Genomic DNA, 13,378 nt, shown 5'->3' with positions numbered 1-13,378 from the left:
ATCTATATATATATAATATATATATATATATATAAAATAGAGTTTACAACAGTTTATTTACAAACACATATATAAAATACCTTTAAATTACTTTAAGTTACTTTCTTCTAATAAAAATAATATAATCCAAAATCTTTTGAAACCAGTATAACCAGTTTTGAAGTCATTGTCTCTTAGTATTCTTGCATCTTTATTTTAATATATAAAATCAATATAATTAGTAAATATACTGATATCTAACTTGATACAGCTTGTATCTGAAAGGAGAGAAACGAAGAGAGATCACGAAGAAGAAAAGACACCTAATGACAGAGAGGACTATTTTAAGACCTCGCGACCGGTTTGTGCGAGTCATAAAGAGACTTGCCTACATCCCTGTTCCGAGTAATCCGTCTTGACGACCCAAAATTTTTCGGAACACGACACATTTGAGTTTCATTCGTACAAGAAATTGCGCGAAGAGAAATACGTTGAATAATTGCGTCGAGATTAATGTTCCTTTGTTTCCAGCCACAATAGTGACAGAAATACTTAATCCTTCATGCAACATATACATATACAAATAAAGTATTTGAAATATTTTAAATAACTTTTTAACTATTTAATTTTTGACACTTCAATTATACTGTTCGACAAAATTTGATTTTTTCTTTTTTCTTGTGTATAAAATCATTTCCGATATATTCTTGCCTGCTGAATCCGATATCTAAATTTGACTATCAGGACAGAATTTTAAGAAAAATGGCGTCAAAAAGACAAAAACAAATTTTGAAAATGTTCATAATGTTATAGCAGCAATGCTTTTTTAAATTTTGTTCGTTTCGGTATGAGTTTGTATTTTATCATTATATTATGCTAAATTAAAAAATGAAATTGACAAAAACAGGCTATTTCTAAATTATATTTAAAAAATGAAAAATAGAAGAAATCTGTGATGAAAAATTATATCGAAATAATACATTTTAAAGCTAAAAGTTGATACTTTCGCGTGGCATTAAAGATAATTAGAAATTTGCTATTAGTGTTACAGCATCAGTAGGTACATATAAAAATTATTAAAATCGTCGTTTTTTTACTTCTTTAATGCCATTTTTTTCAAAATTCTGTCCTAATAGTTAAATCTGGATAACACAGATTCAACAGATAAAAATACATCGGAAATAATTATTCATATACGAAAAAAAGACTGGATAATGTTAGATTAATGTAGAGAAAAGTCACCGATATCGACATACTTTGTTTTTAGACAATATTTCTTAAACAAAAGTTGTAAAAATACAACTTCAAAAACATAAATACAAACTGAAAAGTGTCTTCGATCAGATAGTATAAGCAGTTTTTATAATACTGTTTGCAATTTTGCAATAATTAAGTTTTTCGTAAGTTATGCAAAAATGAGCGTCTGACAAATGGGTTCCAAAACTGACATAGTAGGCAATAATGCCAACATTCCTATTCTATAAATAAAGATATATCCTATTCTGTAAAGAAAACTAATTTATGAAACTATAATTTAAAATGACATAATATTATCAATAATACAGTCACTATTATTTTAATTATGCAATTTGCAAAAGAACACCGTAAGAATTTTCTTCTCGGATTCATAGAATTTGTTTTTAGCTGATTTAGTATATAGAAATAAATCACAAATATATGAATTATGAGTTTGTACTTCTTTAATTACCTAAACAGATCACGCTTTTATTAGTATTAATAAGGTGCAAGATTATAGTTTCTAAGAAATAAGGGGATGTCGCTTTAGGAGACCTAATGTCAGTATCGGTGATCTTCCTCTATTTAATAGAATAATTCTAGAAGATTAAAAAAAAATTATGTAGATTATTATATTATTGGAAATAAAAATAATTTTTTCATGTATAAAGTGATAGTTATTACTTATCATTAATTCTATGAATTGTTATAAATTATAAATTGTTATGAATTCTCTTATTACAAAACACGTGTGATAGTAATGAAGAGATCAACCATGCCTTTCAGAGTTCAAGCCCATCTTATAATGTTTAACAACGATAACGTTGACAGCAAGATTCGTAATGAATCGCACGAGATGACATATAACAAAAGTTATCAGCAAATTACATTGATTAAATAATGCAAACATTAGTATCAGATGATGTTAATACATAGATTCATAGTGTTGACAGTCTAAAGCATAAGCTGATAAAAGATTCAAACCTGAGTAATGTTTCCGGTTTTGATTTTTAAATTTTTACTTGAAAATACTAAAACCTAAAGCAGAATTAGTCTTTTCGGAAATTATATAATTTCTGAAAAGAGCAAAATGTTCCACTTTTAGCTTTTTCAAGAAAAAGTTTAAGGACACTTTATAGCGCGAGTTTAAAAATATGCAATGAGTAAAAATTTAAAAAATTTATTATACATTATAAATGCACGCCTTTATACATGATACATTTATGAACAATAAATTTGTTTTTTAATTAATCACAATTATATTACAATTATATTATAATTAAAAAAGGATACATGCTTTCGGCATAGCAATTAAATAGCAATTAAATTTGTTCTTAAGAGCAGAAAGATAATCGCATAAAATTTAAATTATAAGAAAAATCAATTCAGATTAATAGCTTCTTTAAAAATACTGATGATTTGCACCACTTCTTTGCACTTGAAAGAAATTCCGCAATTAGCTCAACGAATAAAACGACTATCTTTTCAGATAATATCTATTTTTCGAGATTTGCGATAACTCAGGAAATCAATCACGTGAATTACATAACGCAATTAAGATTGAAACTTTCTACATTACTCACTGAGCACGTTCATCGAAATGATCGTCCGGTTCCGCCAGCTTGGATAGATTTTATGGCGAATTGTGAAGGGGACAAGGCAATGCTGATTTTTCGTGATGACTTCCGCGAATAAGTCTTTCGTAGAGAAATCGCAAGATTGCAATGCAACGAGGGACTTTCATAAAATGTTCCCGGAGACATTGTTCGGGGAAATATTAAAGTATCGAAAATTCCATTTTCTTCAAAATAAAAATGTCACATTACTTCCAGCTGGAATACTGCGAAAACAAGATGACGCCAGAATTTAATCTTGAACTAAATCGAATTCTCGATAATCTTATTTATTTTTGTTCCGCATTTAATTTCCTTGTCATGTTTGCCACTCGAAATATCCGCTGTTTTCATCAACAATATTTTTCATTCTGAAACATATAGAGTGAACACGTTCTTTGTCCAGTCTCTTCTGTCAAAAAGACTGCATTATGGAAAAACAAACTACAGTTAAATATTTTTACTTAAATATCAAATAAAATTTTGATAAAAGGTAAGATTTAACTGTTTGAGCTAAAAGACTTTATATGCCGGCTAATATTATTTTTATTGAAACTTTCAAAATTTCATTTATACATATGCGTCATATCTAAGGAATTATCGTTACTTTTGCAAAATACTGTGACATTATAAAGAACCGTTATCTAAAATGATAATGTCCCTCATCTGGTAAACGACAAAAGATTTCCGCAAACCCAGATTATGACTTCAATGTTGTCGACATCCCAAAATATTTACCTAAATGGCACGTGTATATTCGAGACTTTTCACCCAAAAGCGAATCCACGTGCTTATATATCAACATACAATAACAGATTGATAACGATATGATCTAAGATGAACAGTATGTCATCACGAACTATTTATATTCATGTAATGATAATTTAAAATCATTCATTGCAATATATTATTATTATTAACTGCATATTATAGCGCCTATAATCATTTGGCGATACAAATTAATTATGATATCATAAAAGTTTAACATTACGCGACATGACAAGTGAAATGGTCAGTTGAAGGTATCGAAACGTTGAAAGGCGTAATTTTTATCGAATTATTGAACATTATCGAGAATTAATAAAATATTCAGATTGCATCTCTTTCTCTCTCTCTCGGTATCTTAATCGTAATTTTTGTCCGTATATTGGAGGCCAGCCAGAAACATGAATACATATATCATTACGAAAGTTACTGCAAATTGGGTATTAATATTTGGAATTATTGCCATGTACCGGTCATTATGGCGTTAAAGTATCGTTTATTTATATTTCATCGCGCAAGTTTTCTCAAGCAGTGTGAGACATGTTTTTACGACTCCGCACTGATCGCTTAATGATTATTAACTGCAATTGATGTACAAATAAGTCATTCAAAATGATTATCAGTGAAATTTATTTGCCAAATAATTAAGAGACATAAATATAAAACAAATTATGGCGAAATTTATGTTCCCAGTCGCGTCGCAAATTCTTTCTCTCTTATTTGATGTACGATGTTACTGAGAGCATGATGCGTTGTAACGAAAATATTATCATATATTTATGACACCGAATTCATACGTGATTCATTCAGTTATAGTTGCATATTTCGATAAGATTTCTCCGAAAATTTATGTGTCTCACTTTCGCTTGTCTCAATTAGCCTTTCAAAAATTAAATTCTCGGAATTCACTTAGATTGCTACAATGAGTACGTGATCATTCGCAAAACAACGGGTACTCATACGTTCGCGCGCAGCAATCGAATTATCAAACAATCGCGATAAGTACCTGGACTCCGGTATGAAAATATTCCACCAGGATGGCCTCTTCTGTCGCGGATAATTTTGCGAAAAAAGTCCCTCTGTGCTGCCAATCTCCGAGGGAACACCAGACACCACGCCCTTCCTTCTTTTGCGATCCAGCTTGGGCGGCTTCACGAGTGGATGCCAGGATTTCCGGCGTGCCTTTTTGGCCTCCTGAGCCAAGCGGTCACGGTCTTCGTTCTCCAATACTTCCTGATTCTCCTCCAGTAGATCCTGGGACACGTAGAACACCGAGCCTCTCCTGCCACTTTCGCTGCCCCTCCTTTTGTCCTTTGTCTTCTCCTTCGCGTTGTTATCCTTGACGTCGATCTTAATGTTGTCCTTAGCAGTGTCCTTGGCGCTATTCTCCTTCTCCTCAAACATGCTGACCCTACGAGCCCTTTGGATCAGGCTGTCTCGTCGAGCTTTCAGATCCTCCAGAACGCTGTGCCGGCGAGTCTTTGTGTCCCGCAGGATCGCTGCGTTCTCGCGATGCCTTCCGACGGCGCCGAGGATCCTCGCCAGCGACGACTCCTGCTCCATCATCGCTGGGATGGAGTTGGTCGAGGCGTACTTGGTGGTCGTGTGACCGTTCTGCGGTTCGCTGATGTACATCTTGGCTGTTTCCATACTAACTGGAATGGCCACGTCCATATGACGAACGGTTTATAGTCGCGTAGTGCGCATCACAGAAAGTGTCGGAAATGTCGAGTTAGTATCTTGTATCGAGGTCACCGAGGGTCAGCTCGCGTCTCTAGATTAAGTATTTACTGACTATGACTATGTACCGAGGAGACCGTTGTGAAAGACCGTTGGCTCTCTGTTGATACCGCTAACGTCGGGTTAACGCCTTACAGCAGCAAGGCCGTTGACGATCGAACGAGGATAAAATAATCTCATCGGATGGATCGCTTTCTTCTGCGAAGTCGTTAATATCTCACGCCAGAGACATCCTTGAGGGTCAGATGACGTATAAAATATATTCGCTAATCCTACGAGACGACTACCGAAGAGTCTCAATGGTGTTGATCGAATAATTTATAATAATGGTAGAAACAGATCAACCCACAAATGATTAGATCAAAATTTGAAAAATTCAATTATTTAAATATCAAAAGAATAAAATTTAAAACTAGTCTTTCACAAAGGATGGATCGTTTCGACTTTACTGCGTCGTCATCTTGCGCCACTAAATTACAAACGGTAGGCAATTAAAAGATTCAAAACGTAATAATTTATAGCAGACAAGCTGTCGAAAAGTGTGACATTCACGATTAAATATTTACGGATTGAGTATCCATCATATTCACCAGATTGCATAGATTCCAAGTATTCACGGGCAAAGACGTGTCACGAGAGTCAGACACGATCTTTCGCCGCTGTCTATTTAATATTATACACTGGCGAGGCCTTCGAAGGTTACGCTGCGGTGTTCACGAATTCCAAAGCGTCGCAGAGGGAAAGAAACGTAGATTCTCTCGTGAAGTTGTCGATTTGGCTTGTGTATATTGGACCGTGTATATCCGGTTCAGATTATGCGATGAGATCTGCACAATTTCTCGGCAGTTGCACCAAATTCGACAAGCTTATCGCCTTTAATCAAACGAAGATGATCAGCGAAGGAATATTATCCACCGGCGATGCTTATTGATGACTTACGGCTGTCATTTCTCACCGAGATAAGACGAAGGTACGGCGACATGGAGCGTTAAAGCGCGATCAACGGCATTATTCCACCGGCGCGGGCCGTCAGGTGAAAGCAGCTGAACGGTCGACCGCCTTTTCACTCCCGATGCCGACGACGCCGTCGATGCGGTCACTCTCGTGAAACGCGTGCTACCTACGTAGGAGTACGCCAATGCGTGTGTGCGTATGTGCTCTTGATCCGCGGATACGCCCGTGGAGAGGAGAACGCGTTGGGATCTGCGCCGATCGTTGACCCACCTAGAGAGATCCGCGTTTATTTATTTATTATTTATTTACTCCTCTGTACCTGGCGCGAAATGCTCCGTTTTTAGACACCTAGCGATCCGATTGACGAATTTCACTTAGTTCTCCGAAGATAGAGGAATTTTTCTATATGAACGAATTCTCGATTCAGCCGGTTCTCGAGACTTTGTTCATTCCGTCTTTACCTCGACCAACCCTCGCCTGCCGAGGGCGGCAGGGACGAGACTTCGTTGTTTCGCATCACGCTCGGCGACGAAAATGCAAAGACGAGCTTCTCCAGGGGAGACAGGCATAAGATTTTTCCCTTTTTTTTTCGAATCCCTTTTCCTTTCTTCTCCCTTTATATCCTGTCGATCGTATGTATTCCCTTCTCCGTGCGTTTCTCTCTGAACACACGCGCGATTAAGACACTGGATAATCGGAGTCGGGCGAAGAAGAGCCGCTCTTTCTCGCGGCCTCTTTATTTTCCCTTCGACTCGCTCTCGTTATCAAACTGCACGCACGCTGGTACGTCACGCACACGCACGCAATACACGTCGAAAGCGTATACAGAATACACGGGAGAACGTCGGACGAGACTTGCCAGCATGGATCGAGGACGAGCTTCGATCAACGGCCGCCACGTGAATCGAGTATCGTAGCAACTAAGCGCGAGCGAACGCGACCGCTTGTATTTATACGCGTGCCGCATTGCCCGCCTCGCACGACTGTCTCTCTCTTTCGCGGCGCATCCCCCACCCCGAGTCGCGACGAACGCGTGTACGAGAGGATACGCACGAAATCTGATCGATCCTGATTCTCGTTTCGGGAAGAAGAAATCTGTACACGATCATGGCCGTCCGTTTATAGGGTTCTTTGATCCAACTCGGGTAGCAGTTATTTTTTCATAAAATTTCATAAAAATGTCAGAAAGTGGCGTTTAAATTTTATAAACGTTTCTTAGATGTCTCTTATGGATCCAGAGTGAGTTTCTCAAAGCGTAGGAGTATTAACATGACTTTAACATGACACATTTTTAACGATATAGTTGCCTATTTTAGGATTTATCTCTTTTTCACGGAAATCGCAAACAACTTAAATTTAAGTTTAAATATATATGGTTATATAGCACAAAGTGCGATATGAACACAAACATTTGTTAAACATTTATTGCGCTTTTAAAAAGACTCCAGAAGCTAAAAAAATTCAATTGCTTTGTAGACTTGCCTCTTTTCTACGCTAAAAATGAGAAATTATACAAAATTCAATAATCTCGTCGAGCAAAAACTTGAATAAATTAAATTTAAAGTTAACTATTTGGTAAATTGAGTTTAATCCTAATTGGTATTCGCTCCAGAATTTTCTTAACTGGTATTCGTGGGTCCAGTATATTTTAAATTATTGTATCTTTGTGCTTAAAGTTAATGTATTTCGATTGAATGATTTTTTTCATTTTGAAAATCAAATCCGAAGAATAAGATTATGTAACTTAAATTCATGTCAGACTGTGAAAAGAATTTGTCATAAACAATTTTTCACAATGTAGTTGAAAGAAAGAAATCTATATATATAAGGTGTCTCTTAAGTAAGATCCGGGCCGCATTGGGGGCGTAGAATGGGTCAAGGGGAACAAAAAAGTCTTATACTATTTTGAGATATTCGCTGTAAAAATTAAGCTAAAATAACATTCTTGGATAGTGTAGGCGCGATGCGGCGAAACACATAGGATCGCCATGCCAGGCGAAACGCTATTCCCTCGCTGCGCGTCGTCGCTGTCGAGTGAGACACGATAGGCCGTGCTACGAATTCGCGCGGCGCGGTTTCTTGGCTTACACGTTTTCTTTTTTAATTCGAAAACTACAGCGGATATACCTCAAAATGGTATAAGACTTTTTTGTTCCCCTTGAGCCATTCTACGTCCCCAATGCGGCCCGGACTTTACTTAAGAGACACTCTGTATAAATTTTAGAACAGAAATTAAAGATACTAAGATATCTATTTTTAGAAGAACGTAAGAATATCTATAAAATACAATTATAAAGAGTTTAGATAATCAAATATTTTAAAATACTCTATGAATTTTTATGAATAAGTATAAGATAATCAATTAATGATAGTAGATTAAACTTTGATCGTATCTGCAGATAAATTTCAAAATTTTTTTATGTTCCTAGTATTATGATCACGTCTCGTCCTGTTGTGTTTTTTATATAATCTTTTTTAGACATTTCTTAAACTTGTACATCGAGGGCTTTCAAAATCACATCGTGTAAATCTATTTTAATCTAAATCAAGTTAATCAATTTGATAGTAGTCCGCGAATGATGAAACAAAAACATAATAACAGTTTTAATACCAGTAAAAGATATATCGATAATTTCGTTGAAATTATTGTTGCACAAGAAATATCACAGATTGATTTATACAAGGAAAGGCGTTCGCTTGCATTATTTATGATCTTATAAGTTCGTCTTTGCAAATTTAAAGAGATAGATCTTCTCTCTTTTGTATTTCAGATTGAAAAGTATATAAGACAATAATACATAAACTCACAGAAATAAATATATTTGTTGTAATATTCATATAATAAATATTATGGCACTATGACACGTGCTTTCATTATAAATTTATTAATATAAATTTTTATTATCTTTAGGAATGACAAGATTATGATTGATAATAATGATAACGGTCGTAAAACTCACGGAGTATCTATATAAAAGTAAAATGTAAGCAGGTAAACAATAATTTATAACTTATTCGAAAGATAAACAATTAAAGTGAAAAAAGTTGTATAGATGATAAGTCCATTAATTGCAACATATTTTGCCACTTAGAGGGATAAAAAATCGAAAAAGAAAAAAGAAAAATATATTCCAAGAATCTCGATTGTATCTGGGTATCAACGTTCGAATATCCTGATATTCCTAGATATCGCGTTCAAACAGCCACTTAAAATTGATTACACAATTCGCGATATCAGACTGCCATTTAATTCGCGGTCGGCCGCGAGATATTTTTTCCAGCAATCGCCATACATCTTGGCGTCCCGCGCTTGATCTTGACCCGGTTCTGAACTAACAAGAGATTGACCACACCCTTGTGGTCTTGTTTATTGGACATTGCTTGTTTATTCGACATTTATTCAGATTTACTTATAGAGACTGCTGCATCCTGCAACCCAAGTCACATGCCAATAGTTTTCGTGAGTGTATAAATAAATGAGCATGCACCCAAACAGATTCTGTGTTTAAATAAACTTTTCTCTTCTATCTTTATATACATCTCATCGAAATATAGGTGATTTCATTATTTAATATGACTAGAATTTTTTTATATTGCAATCACATCAGTAATTATTTTATTTATGTTGCATTATTTATACAATATATTTTTTATTATATCAATATTTTATTATTAATTAAAAAGCCAATGTAAATAAATATTTTAGTATCTAATAATAAGTAAATATCTTAATCTTGTGAGAAATTAATGATTGCTATATATATATCAATGTTGGTAAGTTTGGCCAACTTTATACTCTAGTTACGCTCCTGTCGTCAAGGCAAAGCATCCCCTTTCATTTATTGTCTTTTGTAAGAATTAAATTAAATAGAGCAAGAAAAAGAGAAATTACGCAAAAGTACAGTAAAGTTCTGTAAATTAACTGCTTTCCATTGCACTAATTAAAAAAACTTTGACGTAACATATTTGTCAGATATCACGAGAAATAAACTTTAGGCAAACGGCTTTTTATTTACTAGATTAAACTGTCAACTGTAGAGTGAAGAAATAATTTCCGAAGATCCTCTGGTAAATTTCCATTATGCGTTATCCCGTATTTTTTATTTAAGTTTTAATTGCAACTCGAATCCGTTTTCGTGAAAGAATCCGAGAGAAGAAAAACTTTATTAATCGACTTTCGGAAGTATAGCAGTTTGAATATACAATGCTTCAGAAATGCTTGTCGGGCACAAGAGGGACACTATCTTGGACAGAACAAAGAGCGCGACGTTGTTTGCTGCAGAAATTTTCTCAACGAGCGAGAGAGGCAAGATGCGCATTCAGCCTCCACGAACGGACAACGGGAGGGCTCTAATTGGCTGAATCAAATTAAGAGCCCGGCCCGTGTTTTCATCGTTACCAATTTCGTAATTGGATACGCGGTCGAATTGACCAATTGTTTGCACCGTTCTGGACATTTATCCGCCTGCCTCGTTAATCGTAGCCTTCGTTAGGAAAATGCGTCGGATGTGCGACGGAAACTTCGTCTCGGTGAGCGACAGGGCGGAAATGTCGTGGAAACGGGTGTAAGTGTCTCCTCGTGGCGGCCTTGTAGTTAGACAGCTGATCGCGCAGTGACATTCCCACGCCTGACGATCGATCGGCGTGCGCGTGCGAAAGCGCGGAGTAAACTCGCGACGACTCGAAAATTATTTCCAAACAAATCCGTCATAGCAAAGCTTAATTTATGAGTAATCTTATTTAATTTGTCGAATTTCTCTACATAAAATATTATAATTAGCATATACACCGTATACTTATAATTAACATTTTATATATAATAAATGCACAGCTATTATATTATATGATCTGAGTGTAATCTCGTACGTACACTCAGATTGTATTTTTATTTATTTCTCTTGTAAACTTCAAAATCATAAACTGAAGATTTTAAAATATTCCTTTATATTATTCAAATGTAGATACTTTTAATTTAGATATTTACTTAAAATAATTAAAATCGTATGTGTGTAAATCGCATTCAATCGATAACAATTCTTTCGAAGTTCGCACTCTAGCATCTCCTTAAGTAGTCCGAAAGTTATTTTTAAGCCTATTAAAAATAAACGTTTAAGTAAATACGGATTAAAATTTCAATATAAATTAAAATAAAATTTTTTTTAATTAAATAAATTACATTTATTAGATTCTCAATTCTGTAAAAAATATTTCATGTGATGATAGTTATACTATTATTAAAAGATTATGATAAGCTTTAGAAATTCTTTGATGTTGTAGATCTAATCAGGTCTATAAATACAAAACATAATGATGTTATCTTTGTTAAATGTACTCATTGAAACACTACTCGTGGAAAAGTATTTCACAGTGCTAGAATAATTTCGCGTGTTAGAGCTTCAATTAATTAAATAGCTTTATCAGATGTGTATTTGTCGTCGGATTTACGCGTCGTAAAACAGGTTTACGACACGACTACCGAAATTATAAATGAGATTAAATTCTTTCTTTTTGAGTCATGAGAGTAAACTTGCTACCTTTTCACTTACAAAAAGATTTTCATTGCTATCGATATGAAATCATTTACAATAAATGTGATCCTTAATAATTGCATTCAAAGATTTAAAAAAAAAAGCAGTTATTAATCTAAATAATATATTTCGATAACACACAAAGTGCTGCAATATTTGAAAATGAATTGTATCACATTCTACATGATGTAAATAAAATGTTCATAAATTACCCATTTTTCACAAATAATAAGTCGAATAAAATTTATCTTTCTTTATTCTTAAAAATTACTCTTCTTGTTTAATTGCGAGTCGGTGCAATCACTAATCGATCAAGAAACACAAGCAACACATATGTCCTTGATGAAGATTGATGTCTGACCGAAATAAAAAGCAATAAATTAATTATGTCAGATTTCCTCGAAGCAATAGCGTCACGTGCCAATTTCAATCGATTAGTCATAAGAATGATAATTTGGGCCGCGTGATAAGTTTCTTTTTTTTTCATCGTAACACATTGTGCTTATATTGTTCGTTTTACAAATTGGAGCAGCGACTCGAAATTGTGTTTTTCTACGTGAACATCTGCGGAAAATACCACGCTCGAATACGAAAGAATAAGCTGACGAAATCGCAGAAAACAACGAAGATAAATTGACCATTTCGTTAACCCTTTCAATCGTGTGAAATACAAACTTGGAAGCAGATTTAATTTAATTTTTTGCACAACTTGAATCAAACGTTGTATTCGTTTAGATTTTCTAAGACTAAATATTAAATTTGCCAAAATATCGAATTTAACATAAAATTTTAGTAATCATTGAAATTATTCCGGTAATAAAAAGAATAAGCTTACTCCTACACTGAGAAAAAAATTTTAATAAATATTTCTTTAAATATAGTTTTAGTGGAATATTTAATAAATATATAAACACATATTTATATATATATATATATATAAATATGTGTTTATATATTTAGTAAATATTCCACTAGGACTATATTTAAAGAAATATTTATTAAAATTTAATAATTTTTTATCTCACAGTGTAAGTAAGATTACTATTTTTATTCAATCTTTTAAAAATAGATAATATATAAATTCTTTTTTGGATAAATCACATAGGTCATAGGAGATTAATATTTTTGTATTATCTATTGAGTTATATCAAAAGATTAAAGAAGGCGCATTCTAAAAGTGACGAAAAATGGAGGAAAAATCGTGTCCTCTTATTACGATTATACGTATTAAATGTCAGCCTGACGATATTATTGAGCAGATCTAACCTTCGTGAACTCAGACGGGATAAAAAAGATACTCGTAGCGTATCTGTCTGGTATATCTCGTCGTAAAACGGCGATTTACGATCCAACGGAATTATAAACTTCTATCTCGAAAATCCGCGCGAGCGTATGCAATCGGATAAAGAGATGCTTTTTCAATGGTTTTCGTGATTCTGTGAATTTTAGTGTTCGATCAGAGTTCGAATTTAATTATATAATACTGATGCAATTTTCAGATTACATTATTTTACAGATATCCTTTTTTCACCAGTGCAAATTCGGCGGAACGTTTTCGGAGAC

At 34.1% G+C, this 13,378-nt stretch overlaps 1 protein-coding gene across 1 annotated transcript in view; it reads right to left on the bottom strand.

Moving 5' to 3' along the window:
* The window catches only part of mtd (TLD domain-containing protein mustard), an 88,907-nt gene extending 83,241 nt beyond the window's left edge, over positions 1 to 5,666 (bottom strand). The window contains 1 exon segment of the mRNA XM_018448757.1: positions 4,600 to 5,666. Coding sequence (XP_018304259.1) covers positions 4,600 to 5,267 — 668 coding nt within the window. The 5' untranslated portion in view covers positions 5,268 to 5,666.
* Positions 5,667 to 13,378: the final 7,712 nt, after the last annotated feature.

The sequence above is a fragment of the Mycetomoellerius zeteki genome, unplaced genomic scaffold (assembly GCF_001594055.1).
Source record: "Mycetomoellerius zeteki isolate Tzet28-1 unplaced genomic scaffold, Tzet1.0 scaffold225, whole genome shotgun sequence".
Taxonomy (NCBI): Eukaryota; Metazoa; Arthropoda; class Insecta; order Hymenoptera; family Formicidae; genus Mycetomoellerius; species Mycetomoellerius zeteki.
This window is presented reverse-complemented; position numbering and strand designations above follow the sequence as displayed.